We start from the raw sequence: 21,317 nt of genomic DNA, 5'->3' as shown, positions 1-21,317 counted from the left end.
TTCACCCCATGTTTATGAATAACCTTCCCCAGTGGCAGCATGTATAAGGAAAACAAGAATGGAGCCCTGCGGAACACCACATGTAATATTAGCTAGTCCAGATGTAGATTCTCCTAAGGCAACAAAATGCTGTCTATTTATTAAATCGGATATGAACCAGTTTAGGACACTACCAGAAAGGCCCACCCATTCTCTAAGACTATTCATTATAATCTTGTAATGCACAGTATCAAAAGCAGAATTCAGATCTAAAAGGATCAGTACAGATAAACACTTAGAATCTGTACTTATATGTAAATCATTTACCACTTTTATAAGTGCAGTCTCAGTGATTTGGTTGCTGTGAAATCCTGATTGAAATTTCTTGAAGATGTTATTATTTCCAATGAAACTATAAATTTCTTTAAAAATGACTTTTTCAAGTACTTTTGCTAAAAAAGGAAGGTTTGAAATAGGTCTAAAATTACTTAGAACGGAACTATCCAGATTCGATTCTTAAGTGAAGGTTTCATGAAGGTGGTTTTTAAAGAAGAAGGAAACATTCCTGATGACAAAGAGCTATTAACTATATCAAGAACATCATTGGACAGCTTACTAAACACCTCCTTCAAGAGACTGGTTGGTATAAGATCCAAAAGACACAGAGAGGATTTAATGTGCATAACTATTTTATTTAAGTCTTGTAAGTTAATCAGAGAAAAATAATGTAATTCTGTTTCGATTGTTTTTGGAGGCACACAGAACTCAAGATCATTTTGTGGAATTTGATCCTTAATACAAAGTATTTTTTCCATCTAAATATTTACGGAATTCTTCACACTTCATAGGTGAGGCCACAATGCAATATTCAGGTGAAGGAGATGGGTTTACTAATCTATGAATAGTTGCAAAAAGGACTCCAGCATTGTTCTTATTTTCTGCAATAAGACTGGAGAAGTAAGTACTTCTTGTTGACATTAATGCTGCACTATACTTTGACAGGGAGTGCTTTAAAATATCCTAATGTGTTTGTAGTTTTGTATCTCTCCATTTACTCTCCATTGCCGCTCTGCTTTGCAACAATTTCGTTTTGTTTGATGTATATCATTATTCATCCACGGTGTCCTATTTTTTTGCAGAGACTGTTTTCATTTTTACTGGAGCTGCAGCATCAAGAGCAGTTCTTAGTTGATGGTTGTATCTGTCAACTAACTCCTCAGTTGATAGAGAACAGTTGAGATGGGTGGACATTAACTACTTCAGAAAACTTTTGAACAACTGCAGGATTTATAATGCGCCTTTTAACAGAACTCACTACTGTCTTTTTTACATTGAGGCAATATAGCCTCAAATGAAATTTAGAAATGATCTGATAATGCAGGGTCGATAGTTGGAGATCATGATCATTTCTAGTCCTCGAGATATGACTAAATCTAAAGTATGACTGTGGTTATGTGTAGGCCCTGTTACAAGCTGAGTAAACTCAAAAGAGTCTAATAGAATTAAAAAGTCCATAGCTGTCGAATCAGATATAATATTGGTGTGCAAATTAAAATCTCCAAGTATAAGAATCCTATCATATTTTGTGGAAATTAAAGACACTTGATATAAAGTAACTGTTCCACTAAACATGTTGCATGTCAATTTGTTTGCAGCTCTGCATGCACCAGGGACTGCATTTCAATGATTGCAATATCTTCACAGATCTATGATTATCATCTGTTGTCTTCCAGTTCCCAGAAAGTTCACGATGAGGACGAGTACGATGACGTGACAGTGAACCAAATGCTGGCCCCCAGAGCTCACGAGGCAGACGCCACACAAATACTGAACAATTTGCTGAAGGAGTACGATAAGAAACTTCGTCCAGACATTGGAAGTGAGTTCTAGTATGTGCTGTATGACTAACCCTACCTTCAGGACACACATTTACAATTTCATTCGGTACCATAGGGTGCTGTTTATGTTCTTTTTGTTTGTTTGTTTGTTTGAAGAGCATATATGCTTACTGTATAATACACATGTTCAAATAAGAAATACATTGAACATATGGATGTACATATTGATTCTAGAAGAAAGAATCTCCTTATCCACAGAACCAGTTCAAGTCATTTTTTTAATATGGGTAATCTAACAAAGCCTGAAAGCTAGAAACATATTAGGCTCCTCCTGTTGCTTTTATAATTAGTATCATCACTCAGGGTAACCCAGGTAAATCATGTATATTTATTCTAGCAGCTAAAATGGCCTGTGAATACAAGTTGAGGTAATTCTGCCTGCAAGCTGTAATGGAGGCTAAGGACTGAACCATGTACAGCTGCAGTACACACAGAGTGCAGAAGAAAGGGAATTCCCTGTAACGCTTTTCCAAAACTATTTATAGCCTTTCACTGAGCAGAAAGCTCTTTCTCTTGTCTCTATGACTACAGTATATGAAGACTATAGCAATTTAAAAGGCAGATGAGTTATGCTTTCCAGTAGCATTGATCTAGCACAGTTTGCTAGTTTATGATGTGATCTATGCAGTGTTCCATGGCTGTAATGAATGCTGTATGATTATGGGGTATACAGTTGTTTGTTAGTTTATGATGTGATCTATGAGGTGTTCCATGGCTGTAATGAATGCTGTATGATTATGGGGTATACAGGTGTTTGATATATGATGTGATCTATGAGGTGTGAATTATGGGGTAATGAATGCTGTATGATTATGGGTATACAGTTGTTTGTTAGTTTATGATGTGATCTATGAGGTGTTCCATGGCTGTAATGAATGCTGTATGATTATGGGGTATACAGTTGTTTGTTAGTTTATGATGTGATCTATGAGGTGTTCCATGGCTGTAATGAATGCTGTATGATTATGGGGTATACAGGTGTTTGTTAGTTTATGATGTGATCTATGAGGTGTTCCATGGCTGTAATGAATGCTGTATGATTATGGGGTATACAGGTGTTTGTTAGTTTATGATGTGATCTATGAGGTGTTCCATGGCTGTAATGAATGCTGTATGATTATGGGGTATACAGGTGTTTGTTAGTTTATGATGTGATCTATGAGGTGTTCCATGGCTGTAATGAATGCTGTATGATTATGGGGTATACAGGTGTTTGTTAGTTTATGATGTGATCTATGAGATGTTCCATGGCTGTAATGAATGCTGTATGATTATGGGGTATACAGGTGTTTGTTAGTTTATGATGTGAACTATGAGGTGTTCCATGGCTGTAATGAATGCTGTATGATTATGGGGTATACAGGTGTTTGCTAGTTTATGATGTGATCTATGAGATGTTCCATGGCTGTAATAATGATAATGGGGTATACTGATTTATGATGTGATCTATGAAGTGTTCCATGGCTGTAATGAATGCTGTATAATTTGGGGTTAGTTTATGATGTGATCTATGAGATGTTCCATGGCTGTAATGAATGCTGTATGATTATGGGGTATACAGGTGTTTGTTAGTTTATGATGTGATCTATGAGGTGTTCCATGGCTGTAATGAATGCTGTATGATTATGGGGTATACAGGTGTTTGTTAGTTTATGATGTGATCTATGAGGTGTTCCATGGCTGTAATGAATGTTGTATGATTATGGGGTATACAGGTGCAGTTAAATATGATGTGCTTGGGGATTATATTTGAGGTGTTTGTTAGTTTATGATGTGATCTAGTGGTGTAATGAATGCTGTATGATTATGGGGTATACAGGTGCTTGTTAGTTTATGATGTGATCTCTTGTTAGCAGCCGTTAGATGACTCTTTTTTGGGTAAATCAATATATGACAAAAACAATTCTGTATTCAGCCATCTCCTCTAATTGTAGCACCATAAGTCACTTTCATATTATACTTCAAATCCTAAAACAAGGGGCCAGCTGTGTCCTGCCATGCACGGGGTACAAAAATAATACCTTCATTGCTCATTTCTTTACTGTATAATGAGCTTAATTGAAATAATCTTTGAAGTGCTTTGAAAGCACTGCATTATTAACTACTTATTTCCTTTGGCTCAGCTGTGAAATTGTATCTTGGATGCCAGAACACTGGCAAAAAACTAGATTTCCAATTTGGGAATACTTACCCACACTGCAGTACAGGAAGCCGAGAGAGCAGGAATTACTGCCATGCTTTCTGCTGAACAAATAATCATGATCCTGAGGCCTTTACTGCATGTCATTTGAAACATGGTTCAAAGGCTGGACTGTGTTATGTTTTCTTGCTACTGTATTAAAATTACTAGTCTATGCTAAAGAAACCGAGACAGCAGTTTTCAGCAGCCGACTGGTTCTGAATGTATTTATTAAAGGGTAAGCGTGCTATGATAATTTTGCTATTCATACGTGTGCTTCCTCCCAGGTGCTTGCTGCATGGACAAAGTGGAATGTCTGAAAAGCAAAGGCGATGATGCCTGAACTAACTTAGCATCATTAGAACCATACCGACTCCAGAAACAGCACCAGCTGGCTTATAAATTAGAATGATACTTTTTCAATATTTACTTGAATGACCCTCCATTCATCAGTAGTCATCAACAATGGAATGTAAATGTCTTTGTTTCGAAATATATGGTGTAGATGAAGTATACATGCACAAAACACATTTCATATCCTTCAAGTTTTGGTTTTAATTTCACACAGTCAACACAGGTGTTCTTTTCCTATATGGTTCCAATGTTACTGTGTCCAGACATGCATAATGATCTGTATCAGGCTTTAACAAGTACTGTAGCTATATCATGTTTGACAATAATAAGCAGAGCCAAACGATTTAAAACCTTGAATCCTGATTTTGTAGGATAGCAACTAACTGGTTAAAACTGGGTACATAAATCATTACAGTTCTCAGTTTAACAGTATCTCAATAAGCAAGCACTGTGCCTCCTAAAACCACATTCACTTCCTCTACGATTCTAAAGGTTATGAAATATTCTTTCATGCTAGAGTCAATCAATGAATCACTACTAAAACGCAACTACCTGCTGTCATTTTAAATTACAATGCAGCTTTCTTTTTTATATAACAGTTGGAAAACACAATGCATTACCCTGAGACAGGTATTGGAAATATACATATGCTTTTGGTCCCATGCTGTTAGTGTGTGAAAATCGCAGTAATTTGGTACAGAATAGTATGTTGCAGGAATCTAGTAGTCTATGTAGTTGCCTCATTCTGTACCACAAGCTTATGATAAGAGCTCCTGAATATAACTGTCTGCCTCCAAGCAGTTAATGTGTATCTGGTGCTTCTCCTGCTGTGCCAGTTCGGCTGTGAATCCTTTCACCAGAGGAAAGCACAGCAGTAAACACAGCCTTGCTGACATTTTCAAGAATGGAGATATGAACTTATCTAGGTTGGGAGAAGACACACATTCCTATATTCCTGTTTCTGGTGCGGATGCTTGTCCCTCTTTAATTAAGGCCTTTCCTGTGTCAGGGGGTTTTGTTGGTTGGTTGGAGGAGATTACTCATTGTAAACAGTACATGCAACGGACTTATCAATACCCTTCTGTTTAATCATCTGTTTCACAAGAGATGTGGTCAGATGATTTGTTAACTCTGCTGCTTTTTGTTCTGTTTTTAAATCTCAAATCAAATTTTTTCAGGTGAATAGGGTTTTGTTTTTTCAAGTTGTGATAGTGAGGCATATAAATGATGAAAACAGCCCTGTAACACTGACATGATATTTGTTCTGACCACGTTTTATACAGTGTTTTTATACAGCACTGTCCTCTGCACAGTCACTGTTACTGCACAGGCTGTGTGGTTGTACTTGTTCCCAGTCCTTCCTATTCTCTGTCTGTATACATGTAGAGTAAGTGGGGCCACCAGTTATCACATGATCTAAATGGAATGAGGAAAGCAGTTCCATCATAACATGCCCAGCTTATCCTCCAGGCAAGTTCAAAGCAGCTCAAAGCCAGGACTGAATAATGCAGCAGCAGCAGCACCCAGAACCACTAAGAATAATTGCAAACATTAAAAAAGGGTGGGGAGATTAAACATAAATTAAAATGACACTGGAAAATACTTTCTCATTGGGATTTAGGATTTCAAATCTTCAACAGTGCAATCTTTGAAAAACAAAATGAGTTGCTGAATCAACATATCAATGCATGTAAGACAGCAGGCACCAATGGTAAGTGTTGTGTTCTGATGTAAACCCTGTAGGTTGTTCAGTAACACGTCAACCCTGCTTGTTCAGTGGCATGTAAAAGCATGTCTAGAGGCCGGTCAACAGCAGTGAAGGCAGGTTTGTGAACCTCTGTCCACAGGAGGCAGTTTTATTGGACATGGGTGTGTATGTAAACATAAGAACGTAAGAACATAAGAACATAAGAAAGTTTACAAACGAAAGGAGGCCATTCGGCCCATCTTGCTCGTTTGGTTGTTAGTAGCTTATTGATCCCAAAATCTCATCAATCAGCTTCTTGAAGGATCCCAGGGTGTCAGCTTCAACAACATTACTGGGGAGTTGATTCCAGACCCTCACAATTCTCTGTGTAAAAACGTGCCTCCTATTTTCTGTTCTGAATGCCCCTTTGTCTAATCTTCATTTGTGACCCCTGGTCCTTGTTTCTTTTTTCAGGCTGAAAAAGTCCCTTGGGTCGACACTGTCAATACCTTTTAGAATTTTGAATGCTTGAATTAGGTCGCCATGTAGTCTTCTTTGTTCAAGACTGAACAGATTCAATTCTTTTAGTCTGTCTGCATATGACATGCCTTTTAAGCCCGGAATAATTCTGGTCGCTCTTCTTTGCACTCTTTCTAGAGCAGCAATATCTTTTTTATAGCGAGGTGACCAGAACTGCACACAATATTCAAGATGAGGTCTTACTAGTGCATTGTACAGTTTTAACATTACTTCCCTTGATTTAAATTCAACACTTTTCACAATGTATCCGAGCATCTTGTTAGCCTTTTTTATAGCTTCCCCACATTGTCTAGATGAAGACATTTCTGAGTCAACAAAAACTCCTAGGTCTTTTTCATAGATTCCTTCTCCAATTTCAGTATCTCCCATATGATATTTATAATGTACATTTTTATTTCCTGCGTGCTGTACCTTACACTTTTCTCTATTAAATGTCATTTGCCATGTGTCTGCCCAGTTCTGAATCTTGTCTAGATCATTTTGAATGACCTTTGCTGCTGCAACAGTGTTTGCCACTCTTCCTACTTTTGTGTCGTCTGCAAATTTAACAAGTTTGCTTACTATACCAGAATCTAAATCATTAATGTAGATTAGGAATAGCAGAGGACCTAATACTGATCCCTGTGGTACACCACTGGTTACCACACTCCATTCTGAGGTTTTTCCTCTAATCAGTACTTTCTGTTTTCTACATGTTAACCACTCCCTAATCCATGTACATGTGTTTCCTTGAATCCCAACTGCGTTCAGTTTGAGAATTAATCTTTTGTGCGGGACTTTGTCAAAAGCTTTCTGGAAATCTAAATAAACCATGTCATATGCTTTGCAATTATCCATCTCATTAAAATCAAGCAAGTTAGTTAGACACGATCTCCCTTTCCTAAAACCATGTTGACTGTCTCCCAGGACCCTGTTACCATATAGGTAATTTTCCATTTTGGATCTTGTTATAGTTTCCATAAGTTTGCATATAATAGAAGTCAGGCTTACTGGTCTGTAGTTAGCTGGTTCAGTTTTGTTTCCCTTTTTGTGGATCGGTATTACGTTTGCAATTTTCCAGTCTGTCGGTACCACCCCTGTTCAGTGCAGATACCCAATGCAGATAGCCCGATGGTCAGTGCAGATAGCCCGATGGTCAGGGTAAGATGCAGCAGGACATTCTGTTTTCTGTAGTTTTTACTTTGAGCTTGTTTGTTTGCACCTAAAGCAAATGTGCTGGTGCTAATTGTATTGCTTCGGTTTCTCCCACGTGCAACACAAGCAGTGCAGATAGCCCGATGGTCAGTGCAGATACCCAATGGTCAGTGCAGATAGCCCGATGGTCAGTGCAGATAGCCCGATGGTCAGTGCAGATACCCGATGGTCAGTGCAGATACCCGATGGTCAGTGCAGATAGCCCGATGGTCAGTGCAGATACCTGATGGTCAGTGCAGATACCCCGATGGTCAGTGCAGATAGCCCGATGGTCAGTGCAGATAGCCCGATGGTCAGTGCAGATAGCCCGATGGTCAGTGCAGATACCCGATGGTCAGTGCAGATAGCCCGATGGTCAGTGCAGATAGCCCGATGGTCAGTACAGATACCCGATGGTCAGTGCAGATACCCGATGGTCAGTGCAGATAGCCCGATGGTCTGGGTAAGATGCAGCAGGATAGTTTGTTTTCTGTAGTTTTTACTTTGAGCTTGTTTGTTGGTACCTCTTGGTGTTACGGCCTGCATGGTTGACTGTGTTTTTGTTTCAATGTCAGTGCTGGTTTTGCCTGAGAACAGAATGTTAGAATCTTTGAAACACAGAAATACAGCAATGTGATTGGTCAAAACACTTAGTATGACATTAGTAATTCTTGTTAGTACCAGCTACATTAACACTGGAAAAAACAAAGCATTTCACTCATGCTTACATAACAAAATACACGTTTCTGTCCAATGTCTGAATTTGCCTGTAAGAAGCTGTCTGTAAAATAATTATATGTGGGAATTGTTTTCATTTTTTTTTCATGCTGGTTGATTTTTAAATATATTCCATCAACAAGGGACTTCTTTTGACCTGAAAAAAGAAACAAGGACCAGGGGTCACAAATAGAGATTAGATAAAGGGGCATTCAGAACAGAAAATAGGAGGCACTTTTTTAAACAGAGAATTGTGAGGGTCTGGAATCAACTCCCCAGTAATGTTGTTGAAGCTGACACCCTGAGATCCTTCAAGAAGCTGCTTGATGAGATTCTGGGATCAATAAGCTACTAACAACCAAACGAGCAAGATGGGCTGAATGGCTTCCTCTCGTTTGTAAACTTTCTTATGTTCTTATGTTCTTAACAATGACAACAATTACCAACAGTCTCTAGCACCTTGCTTTAAATGTTGCTTTTTTATGTGAAGTTGTTAATCCACAAATCCTGAGTTGATAGTCTGACTTGTCATTCTAACAGTACTTGAGCCTTAGCCTTTTGACCTGTAGCTTGGTGGGCTCACAAACTGATTGATCACTGTAGATGCTATGGAAATCCTCTGTGGTTAGAATTGTTTGGGATTGCATGTGTATTCACTCTATTCAGAGATTCAGTGAAAATAACTACTCTCATCCATCTGTGTTAAGGACCTTGCAGCACTAATTTGTATGATCAGCCAAGGTTTTGCATTATTGAGGGTTTTCAACCTGCAAAAAATCTTGCATTCACCAAAAGGATGAGCTTGTTTTACCAGGGTTCTCAATAATGGGTGTCATTTCCTTAAATCGCTACATTAGTTCCAATGGACACTTTGCATTCCCACCACAGTTCATACAACTAAATGTTGTGCTGTGCTATTAGCTGCGTAGTTGCATGCAGGTCAGCACTTTGCTTCTGGAACTGAAGAAGGAATACGGTATTGTCAGGCAGAGACAGTGTTTGGAATGATTTTAAAATAATCAGTTGATAACAGAGCAACCTACTGTATGCTTGATTGAAAGCAACGACACACTTCATGAATTCTATTTACACTGCAGGTTGTGCTGTGTGGTGAGCTGCCATTACAGATCTTGCATGGGAGAGTCAGTGTTCTAGAATGGCTTGTGAATACGGGTTTGTACAGAGGGGCGCATGTGTCTGTCGGTTCGTACCCAGCCTCCACCCTGTTACACAGCAGCGACAAATGCAGCTCTCCTACAACCAGATTCATTGCACATCCCTATTGAAATTGCACTTTGCGTGGCACCACAGATGAGTCAGTTACCCTCAACTGTAATATCCATAGATTTGTACAGTATGGTATAACAATCCACCTCTCCTGTACCACTGGCCTTCCTGCAGCAGTACTCTATTTCTATTGGCAGTTATCACATCACCCCAGGAGCATGCTTTGACAGTGTGTTCAATGGGAAGGAATTAGATTCATTAGCACAGGAGGTGTTCTTGAACACCAGTCTAGACTTTACCATCAAAACTGTTGGATTGTTTTTTTCATGACTTTCTTTTATTTCTCTTCCATGTTAACCAAAAGTTCAGAATTTTACTGGGAACTTTTTTTTCTTTTTTTACAATTGAACCAAAAGTACAGTCTACAGAGAGTTTCAATTGTTCAGTTTCAATTGCCGTAGTCTATAGATCAGGGGTCTCCAAGCCTGGTCCTGGAGAGCCACAGGGTCATCTGGTTTTTGATTCCACTGAGCTCTCAGTTACTTAATTGAACCAATTATTGGCTTAATTAATCAAGATTTCATGTGTTCCAGATCTTCAGCCACTGATGATGTAAAGACAGTTATAAACCCTTGGGGCTCTCCAGGACCTGGGTAGGAAACCCTTGCTATAGATGCAATGTAAGCATGTTGGCAGTACTATAGTTTACTCCATCATGTGATCACATACAGCACTGCAGACCTTGGAGAGCCCCGAGATGCTGGTATTAAACTTCCACTCAACAGCTCATGTGCTTTGTCACCTTCAGCAACTCATTTGTACCTCTGTTTACCCAGCTGTAAAACTTGCAGCAGCAGGACCTCCGTAAACATTAGGGGTGTAGCGTATACTGAGGCAGCCGAGGCAGGTGCCTCGGTAAAAATGGGCTCTGTACATTTTTTAAAACAACAACAAAAACAAAAAATGTATCTAAAGATTTTTTTTTATTTTCATAATGTGCGACCTTTCCCCTACTTGGCACTGCTCCAGCCCACCCTGGAACTCAAGCTGCCAGTGCAGCAGCCCACCCTAGAACTGATGCAGCCAGTGCACCAGCCCACCCTGGAACTCAAGCTGCCAGTGCAGCAGCCCACCCTAGAACTGATGCTGCCAGTGCACAAGCCCACTCTGGAACGGAAGCTGCCAGTGCACCAGCCCACCCTGGAACTCAAGCTGCCAGTGCAGCAGCCCACCCTAGAACTGATGCTGCCAGTGCACAAGCCCACTCTGGAACGGAAGCTGCCAGTGCACCAGCCCACCCTGGAACTCAAGCTGCCAGTGCAGCAGCCCATCCTAGAACTGAAGCTGCCAGTACACAAGCCCACTCTGGAAGTGAAGCTGCCCGTGCACCAGCCCCCCCCCCCCCCCCCCCCCCCCGGAACTGAAGCTGCCAGTGCACCAGCCCACCCTGGAACTCAAGCTGCCAGTGCAGCAGCCCATCCTAGAACTGAAGCTGCCAGTGCACCAGCCCGCTCTGGAACTGAAGCTGCCAGTGCACCAGCCTGTCTGGAACTGACGCTGCCAGTGCTCCAGCCCACTCTGGAACTGAAGTTGTCAGTGCACCAGCCTGCCCTAGAACTGAATCTGCCAGTGCTCCAGCCCACTCTGGAACTGAAGTTGCCAGTGTACCAGCCCGCCCTGGAACTGAAGCTACCAATGGTGCAGCCCACTCTGGAACTGAAGCTGCCAGTGCACCAACCTGCCCTAGAACTGAATCTGCCAGTGCTCCAGCCCACCCTGGAACTGAAGCTGCCAGTGCACCAGCCCCCCTAGAACTGAAGCTGCCAGTGCACCAGCCCGCCCTGGAACTGAAGCTACCAATGGTCCAGCCCACTCTGGAACTGAAGTTGCCAGTGCACCAGCCCGCCCTGGAACTGAAGCTACCAATGGTGCAGCCCACTCTGGAACTGAAGCTGCCAGTGCACCAACCTGCCCTAGTACTGAATCTGCCAGTGCTCCAGCCCACCCTAGAACTGAAGCTGCCAGTGCACCAGCCCCTCCTAGAACTGAAGCTGCTAGTGCTCCAGCCCACCCTGGAACTGAAGCTGCCAGTGCACCAGCCCCTCCTAGAACTGAAGCTGCCAGTGCTCCAGCCCGCCCTGGAACTGAAGTTGCCAGTGCTCCAGCCCACTCTGGAACTGAAGTTGCCAGTGCACCAGCCCGCCCTGGAACTGAAGCTGCCAGTGCACCAGCCCACTCTGGAACTGAAGCTGCCAGTGCACCAGCCCCCCCTAGAACTGAAGCTGCCAGTACTCTAGCCCACCCTGGAACTGAAGCTGTCAGTGCTCCAGCAAGTTGTTTGGGACTCTGGGGGGTTTCAGTTGGTCCACTTTGTGTAACTATATGTGAGCACTGCAGCGCTTGGTGAGTAGTTGGTTGCTGTGCTATAGTATCTGTTCGCTGTGCTGAACCCGCTTTGCTTTTAAATAAAAGAGCATGTTGCTGGCGTCCTCTTGCAATCCTCAAACTCACTACAGTGTGTTTCAGAACCGACTTCAGTTGTAGCACCTCCTTTCATCACAGTTTTACTCCATTTCATTCAGTTTGACGCTGATTCCGGGATTTCTTACATTATTTACTGTCATCTTCATAAGGAATTGTGACACTATAAGAGAAGAAATGCTGGCATATCTGGATTAAAACTGTGGTTCATGACATAGAAAGCGTGTATCTGAGTGCATTGTTTCAATGTGTCTGATTGCTCTTGCAGCAGTCAAACATATTTACGAACGAATTTAAATCAAGGGAAATAATGTTAAAACTGTACAATGGACCTAGTTGCTGCTCTAGAAAGAGTGCAAAGAAGAGCGACCAGAATTATTCCGGGCTTAAAAGGCATGTCATATCCAGACAGGCTAAAAGAATTGAATCTGTTCAGTCTTGAACAAAGAAGACTACGTGGCGACCTAATTCAAGCATTCAAAATTCTAAAAGGTATTGACAGTGTCGACCCAAGGGACTTTTTCAGCCTGAAAAAAGAAACAAGGACCAGGGGTCACAAATGGAGATTAGACAAAGGGGCATTCAGAACAGAAAATAGGAGACACTTTTTTACACAGAGAATTGTGAGGGTCTGGAATCAACTCCCCAGTAATGTTTTTGAAGCTGACACCCTGGGATCCTTCAAGAAGCTGCTTGATGAGATTCTGGGATCAATAAGCTACCAACAACCAAACGAGCAAGATGGGCCGAATGGCCTCCTCTCGTTTGTAAACTTTCTTATGTTCTTATGTTCTTAACAATGACAACAATGGCCTTGCCCTGCTATATGTCCGCAAGGAGGTGTCCCAGGAAGAATTGTTACAGCTTTTCCATAGATCAGGCCCTAGGAGGATTGGCAAAGTCTATATTTAAAGTAAAGCCTTCTAAATGAATGTTTAATCATGGCATCATACAGTCCCAGCAGCCCTATCAGTCTTAGCACATGTCTCTCAATGAAGGTATAAAACCATCTACTTATTGATAAGCTCTATTCTTCTTGTCCTTGTGAAACCACACATTTCTCACAGTGTGAATTGGGTCATTTTAGGTTGGTTTGTTTTTGCTGGGAGACAGTTTGTTTTAAAACATATGGGTCATGAAATTTCAAACATTGTCCATGGAAGGTCACTTGGTAAAAAGAGTTACATTACATTGCAGGAAATTTGATTGTTGCCTCAGTAAAAATCTAGTCCTAGCTACGCCCCTGAACATGAGGTGGCATTTCAATGGGGCTATCCTGGGGAAGAGCCTTTCCAGTGCATACCAGTAGCTGTGTTTCAGGATAGCAATTTGAAAGTATCAGAATTATTTTAAGGCAAACAAGTCAGTGTTCGGGATACGTCTCCACACTTGCCAACTTCAATGACTTTTATATCACTTCATTAGATTCTTCTTCTCAACTTCAGCAGTTTATATCAGATAATTAGGATTCTTCTCAACTTCAGTGGTTTGTATCACCTCATTAAAATTAGGATTATTCTCCTCAACTTCAGCGGTTTATATCAAAAATTAGGATTAGGATTATTCTTCTCCATTTATAACTGGCTGCCATCTTGCTTGCAGGCCTAATGTATGGTCATAGTATACAGAGTTGAACGATCATAATATAACATGATTTTGCATGAACAAAAAATGAACAAATACACTGGTAAAACCAGAACAGCATCCTGCAGATGGAGTATACTTGAGTTTAATTTATCCTGAAAAGCCTTGAGCTTTCATCACTTGGAGTACGGTGTTGTCTCTCATTTCCATCCTCTTCAATATTTTGCACCTGATGTGATTCATTAAAGTTTATTTTTACACATCAGTTAATCCTGAAGCATCTTTACTTGATGCAAGGTGAATAAAGTCTAAACTAATGTCTTCTGCAGGATTTTCTTTTTTCTACAAATAAATAAAATAATAATAATAATAATAATAATAATAATAATAATAATAATAATAATAATAATAATAATAATAATAATATCATTTTAAAATATGAGTATTCATTATATATTTATTTAGCTCTTTGGTTTGTGTGCATTTTTTATTTCTGCATTTTGGGTGTGCAAAGAGATACAGAGTTTTCTGTATTGTTCTTTTTTTCCAATCTGTAGATGTTCATGGTGTTTTAAATAGCACTTAAATAGCTAATGGAAATGCTACCTTCCTATTATACAAACAGATGAGACCAATCATACCTTCCTACTTTACAGCTGTGTGCTTCGAATGATTTATCCAGGAATCTGCCATTTTACCCTACTTTTATCAGAATAAAAAAGTATCTCAATGGAGAAAACCTTCCTGTATTGTTTTATAATAGGTCAATGTTGTCAGGATGCGCAAAGGGCTTTTCTTTGATGTACATTGCAGGGGACACTGTGGTTTAATATAAGCAGCGTACTGCGTGATTGAGGGAGACATTAGAATTCCCTTGTCATCATTTTCAAAGTGCTGCAACAACATGTTTTTATTCAGACCTACTTTCTTTGTTAAGAATCTTAAAATACCCCTGACTGTCTGAGCTGTTGTAGTTTGATCCCTTCCACTCCCAGGACTACTTCATGTCACTCCACCACATTATACTTTTGACAATGCTGCCCAGAGTGGATGATAGAATTGCTCTCACCGTTCTCACTGTTGATCGAATGAATTCTTCTCTTCCTGGAGAGGCACAATCACAGCTTTCTTATCCCACAAATATAATGCATCATTGTTTTTATTCAACAGCCATGCCACTTGAGAGTGTGATATCATCAGCTACAGAATCTGAAGCTAAGCATGCCTGTGCCTGGTCAGTGCAGTGGATCTCATCAGTATCTGATGCTAAGCATGCCTGTGCCTGGTCAGTGCAATGGATCTCATCAGTATCTAATGCTAAGCATGCCTGTGCCTGGTCAGTGCAGTGGATCTCATCAGTATCTGATGCTAAGCATGCCTGTGCCTGGTCAGTGCCGTGGATCTTATCAGAATCTGAAGCTAAGCATGCCTGTGCCTGGTCAGTGCCGTGGATCTCATCAGTGTCTGATGCTAAGCATGGTTGGGTCTGGTCAGTGCGGTGGATCTCATCAGTATCTGATGCTAAGCATGCCTGTGCCTGGTCAGTGCAGTGGATCTCATCAGTATCTGATGCTAAGCATGCCTGTGCCTGGTCAGTGCAGTGGATCTCATCAGTATCTGATGCTAAGCATGCCTGTGCCTGGTCAGTGCCGTGGATCTCATCAGTATCTGATGCTAAGCATGCCTGTGCCTAGTCACTGCAGTGGATCTCATCAGTATCTGATGCTAAGCATGCCTGTGCCTGGTCAGTGCAGTGGATCTCATCAGTATCTGATGCTAAGCATGCCTGTGCCTGGTCAGTGCAGTGGATCTCATCAGTATCTGATGCTAAGCATGCCTGTGCCTGGTCAGTGCAGTGGATCTCATCAGTATCTGATGCTAAGCATGCCTGTGCCTGGTCAGTGCAGTGGATCTCATCAGTATCTGATGCTAAGCATGCCTGTGCCTGGTCAGTGCCGTGGATCTCATCAGTGTTTGATGTTAAGCATGGTTGAGTCTGGTCAGTGCAGTGGATCTCATCAGTATCTGATGCTAAGCATGCCTGTGCCTGGTCAGTGCCGTGGATCTCATCAGTGTCTGATGCTAATCATGGTTGGGTCTGGTCAGTGCGGTGGATCTCATCAGTGTCTGATGCTAAGCATGGTTGGGTCTGGTCAGTGCAGTGAATCTCATCAGTATCTGATGCTAAGCATGCCTGTGCCTGGTCAGTGCAGTGGATCTCATCAGTATCTGATGCTAAGCATGCCTGTGCCTGGTCAGTGCAGTGGATCTCATCAGTATCTGATGCTAAGCATGCCTGTGCCTGGTCAGTGCAGTGGATCTCATCAGTATCTGATGCTAAGCATGATTGGGTCTGGTCAGTGCAGTGGATCTCATCAGTGTCAGATGCTAGGCATGGTTGGGTCTGGTCAGTGCAGTGGATCTCATCAGTATCTGATGCTAAGCATGCCTGTGCCTGGTCAGTGCGGTGGATCTTATCAGTATCTGATGCTAAGCATGGTTGGGTCTGGTGAGTGCAGTGGATCTCATCAGTATCTGATGCTAAACATGCCTGTGCCTGGTCAGTGCCGTGGATCTTATCAGTATCTGATGCTAAGCATGGTTGGGTCTGGTCAGTGCAGTGGGTCCCATCAGTATCTGATGCTAAGCATGGTTGGGTCTGGTCAGTGCAGTGGATCTCATCAGTATCTGATGCTAAGCATGGTTGGGTCTGGTCAGTGCAGTGGATCTCATCAGTATCTGATGCTAAGCATGGTTGGGTCTGGTCAGTGCAGTGGATCTCATCAGTATCTGATGCTAAGCATGCCTGTGCCTGGTCAGTGCAGTGGATCTCATCAGTGTCTGATGCTAAGCATGGTTGGGTCTGGTCAGTGCGGTGGATCTCATCAGTGTCTGATGCTAAGCATGGTTGGGTCTGGTCAGTGCAGTGGATCTCATCAGTCTCTGATGTTAAGCATGGTTGATTCTGGTCAGTGCAGTGGATCTCATCAGTATCTGATGCTAATCATGCCTGTGCCTGGTCAGTGCAGTGAATCTCATCAGTGTCTGATGCTAAGCATGGTTGGGTCTGGTCAGTGCAGTGGATCTCACCAGTATCTGATGCTAAGCATGGTTGATTCTGGTCAGTGCAGTGGATCTCATCAGTACCTGATGCTAATCATGGTTGGGTCTGGTCAGTGCAGTGGATCTCATCAGTGTCTGATGTTAAGCATGGTTGATTCTGGTCAGTGCAGTGGATCTCATCAGTATCTGATGCTAATCATGCCTGTGCCTGGTCAGTGCAGTGGATCTCATCAGTGTCTGATGTTAAGCATGGTTGATTCTGGTCAGTGCAGTGGATCTCATCAGTATCTGATGCTAAGCATGCCTGTGCCTGGTCAGTGCCGTGGATCTCATCAGTGTCTGATGCTAAGCATGCCTGTGCCTGGTCAGTGCGGTGGATCTCATCAGTGTCTGATGCTAAGCATGCCTGTGCCTAGTCAGTGCAGTGGATCTCATCAGTATCTGATGCTAAGCATGGTTGGGTCTGGTCAGTGCAGTGGATCTCATCAGTGTCGGATGCTAGGCATGGTTGGGTCTGGTCAGTGCAGTGGATCTCATCAGTGTCGGATGCTAGGCATGTTTGGGTCTGGTCAGTGCAGTGGGTCCCATCAGTATCTGATGCTAAGTATGGTTGGGTCTGTTCAGTACAGTGGATCTCATCAGTATCTGATGCTAAGCATGCCTGTGCCTGGTCAGTGCAGTGGGTCTCATGGAAGAGCTCCCTGGTAACATAGTAAATCAGGTGGTAACTCCAGGTAAATCACATTTTATCATGGCTATCCTGCGGTGCAGCTTGAAGTGTAAACTCCCTACTTTCCTTTTCCAGCAGAGTGCGCCAGAGAGCTGCATACCGCTGTTCAAGAACAAGATGGTTCAATATCTCCTTCCTCTCCTAGGACCATTTCTTATATCTATATATCTATCTATATCTATCACAGGATAGGCGATACCTACTTTCTACACAGTCAACCAATTCCCTGTGACACTGGCCCTTAGGATTCCCCAAACAGGCTCAAATCTTGCTCTAGCATAAAGGTAGTTATAGAGAAAAATGAGAACTCAATATTGAAGCATCAGAACCCAATGATTGCAAACACCATAAAGAAACAAGGGAACAGTGGAAGCAATCACTAGGTTTAAAGACTTCAAACTCTTTAACCCTGGTGTATTATCCAAATACAATTCAACAACAGCACATTGTCAATTTCCCTAGCTCTGTAAATGGGGTCTTTCATATATCCCTTCCAACACGTGGATCTGTCCAGCACAATCACCTTAAATATAGAATAATTGTGACAGGGTGCTTGTGTCACGTGTGTGGATAATCATTGCTAGGCAATAAAGAGGGACATGGGACGTAGAGTTGAAACGCTGTTCAGGCATGCAGGATTTATTTATACAAAAGAAAGTAAATAAACGGGTCATGTGATGCTACCAACGATGATAACGCACAGAGGACACTCACAGTAAACTGTACAAAAGGCAAAATAAAACACAGTACAAAACTACAAATAAAAGGTGCCACACAGGGTGAGTGCTAGCCTTATAAACGAGGCTTCCTGCTCCAGGAACCGGCTACACTACGTAACCCTCGCTATACATTACATGGGATCAACATCCCGTAAACTAACCTATTTATGAGCTGGTATCCGTACGATGACTCCTGCTGCTTCATACGGCCTTGTCTGGGCATTGCCTTCTCAAGCACTGCTTGCAGTTTCAGGGCTGCGTAGCTGTCGTTCCTGCAGAGCAGACGCTCTCCTCCTGAGTGTATGCAGCTCATCTCTGTAGCATAGAGTTACAGTTGCAAAATCAAGGATCATGGCGTTGGGGTTTTTAACTCTAACTCATCATTCCCACCCCCACACAATCAGCCAAAGAAACCAGACAACACAAGCAACCACAGGCTGCCATCATCAGGTAAGACACAGAACATGCATCTCCAGCGGTGCTGTAGCAATGGATATACCAGTACCCTTCAACACATACACAACCACTTCAGACCGCTGAGCCGGATCAACTTTACAAAAATAGAACAATATTTGCATGCACTTTTTATCTCAATGCAAGTACATATCTATATAATGTCTGCCGAATTTTTCTCTCTCTCTCTCTCTCTCTCTCTCTCTCTCTCTCTCTCTCTATCTATCTATCTATCTATCTATCTATCTATCTATCTATCTATCTATCTATATATATATATATATATATATATATATATATATATATATATATATATATATATATATATATAAAACGCTACGTTACGTTCAGAATAGGATCATTTGTGTCTTCTGATCTATTCTTACAATGCAAGCCAGGCGAAAGATAACCATTCAAGGGCACTTTTCAGTTGTATATATGTCTAAAGATTGTTTGCAGATTTTGTGAAGCGGGTACTTGTGTGTTTCAGAAGTCTGTATTGTCCAGATCTCATTCACATAAAGATATTCATTTTATTTACATTGTAACAAACTTGGGTCTCTTTTTCTTTTAGCTGTGTGCAGGTAGCTACTGATCATTCTGTTAACTACAGTAATTAACACTCAATGGAGTGTAGGAGGTGAATCAGCATATTAACCTAAATACAGTGACATGTAAAAGCAATCATGATTATAAACCTGCACAAATAAAATCCAGTGTGTACTCAACATAGAAAACTAACAAACACAAGCACGAAACAAAGCAGATTCTCTATGAAACAACAATAACAAACACAAGCATGAAACAAAGCAGATTCTCTATGAAACAACAATAACAAACACAAGCACGAAACAAAGCAGATTCTCTATGAAACAACAATAACAAACAAGCATGAAACAAAGCAGATTCTCTATGAAACAACAATAACAAACACAAGCATGAAACAAAGCAGATTCTCTATGAAACAACAATAACAAACACAAGCATGAAACAAAGCAGATTCTCTATGAAACAACAATAACAAACACAAGCATGAAACAAAGCAGATTCTCTATGAAACAACAATAACAAACACAAGCATGAAACAAAGCAGATTCTCTAACTGAAACAACAATAACAAACACAAGCATGAAACAAAGCAGATTCTCTATGAAACAACAATAACAAACACAAGCATGAAACAAAGCAGATTCTCTAACTGAAACAACAGCCGAGAAACACGAGGAGCAGTTTGAAAAATGAATTTGTTTTCACTATTTATTTGTGGGAGCAAAAGAAACACACTCACGTTTTTTTTTAAACTTGTCAGTGGTCCTTCATTGAAATGTGTTAATTGTCAGGTTTCACAAGCCTAGTTCATTAAGAGATGGATGTGTAGAGAATTCAACATAGAGAACTGTAGATATTCTGTGAATGAGGATATTTGACTAACCCACAAGCCATGGCATCTCTTTGCATTGAGTGTCTCTAATTACTGTTTGTTTGCATAGTAGTCACTTAAAAAATAAATATGAACTTACACGTAATTACAATGTTATTATGCAAAGTTACAATGTACTTAATATGTACAACTGTTTACATAAAATAACGCTAACACTCCTAATCCTAACTCTAAACTTAACCCTAACCCTTTTCTGATACAATTGTATACTTACATATATCGTACAAAAAGATGTACACATTAAGTACATTTAACTATGCATACTAACATTGTAATGATGTGTAAATACACATGTATTTACTCATGAGTGAAATAACCACAGCTCTCTATCAGTGTTCATGGAGTATTCTGTTTTTATAAGAAGACATGAAGATCTGCATCTGCTTAGCATTGAAAATGGAAGCATATCTACTGCATGAGGATGCCATTTACTGTATTAAACTGCTGAAGTCACTAGCTGAAATGGTAGTCTAAGTGACTTTCTAGTGAGTTTTACCTTGAAAAACCAGTACATCAGTAACATACATCTGCTGTCATGGCTGTAAACTCAAAATGAGAGCTATGAGTGTGATTAACACATTGCATATTAAAGAACAGCATAGTATAACAATTAGCAATGTTTAACCACAATTAAATATGTGGTTCTCCAGATATATTCATGCAGATGATAATGATAATCTTTATATAGTGCACCACCATCACAAAGCATTTTACAAGATACGAGAAGGGTGTGTGAACTATGCATCAGCTGCAGAGTCACTTACAACAACATCTCATGAGCACAAGGAGGTTAAGTGATTCGTTCAGGGTCACACAATGAGTCAGTGGGGAAGCTGGGATTTGAACCGAGTACCTGCTGGTTACAAGCCTGTTTCTTTAACACACAGCCTTCTATCTGATGAACACATGTAGAGACAGAGAAGACAGACAGACACCTCCATGCATCCCCAGAAGGGTATTTTCAACAGCGCATGCTACAGCATGGGAATACCATGTTTCATGAGAACTGGATATGTGGGTATCCATCCGAACATGTGAATGGTACGCACACCTCTGCAGGACATTTCACCCCATCACAAGCAGCTGTTCTTG

General features: G+C 41.2%; 1 protein-coding gene across 1 annotated transcript in view; it reads left to right on the top strand.

Annotated features, from left to right (window-relative positions):
• Nucleotides 1-21,317, top strand: part of LOC121321016 (gamma-aminobutyric acid receptor subunit gamma-3-like) — a 175,980-nt gene that overhangs the window by 2,581 nt on the left and 152,082 nt on the right. The window contains exon 2 of the mRNA XM_041259911.1: nucleotides 1,713-1,858. Coding sequence (XP_041115845.1) covers nucleotides 1,713-1,858 — 146 coding nt within the window. The remainder of the gene's footprint in view (nucleotides 1-1,712; nucleotides 1,859-21,317) is intronic.

The sequence above is a fragment of the Polyodon spathula genome, chromosome 9, assembly GCF_017654505.1.
Source record: "Polyodon spathula isolate WHYD16114869_AA chromosome 9, ASM1765450v1, whole genome shotgun sequence".
NCBI classification, from domain to species: domain Eukaryota; kingdom Metazoa; phylum Chordata; class Actinopteri; order Acipenseriformes; family Polyodontidae; genus Polyodon; species Polyodon spathula.
This window is presented reverse-complemented; position numbering and strand designations above follow the sequence as displayed.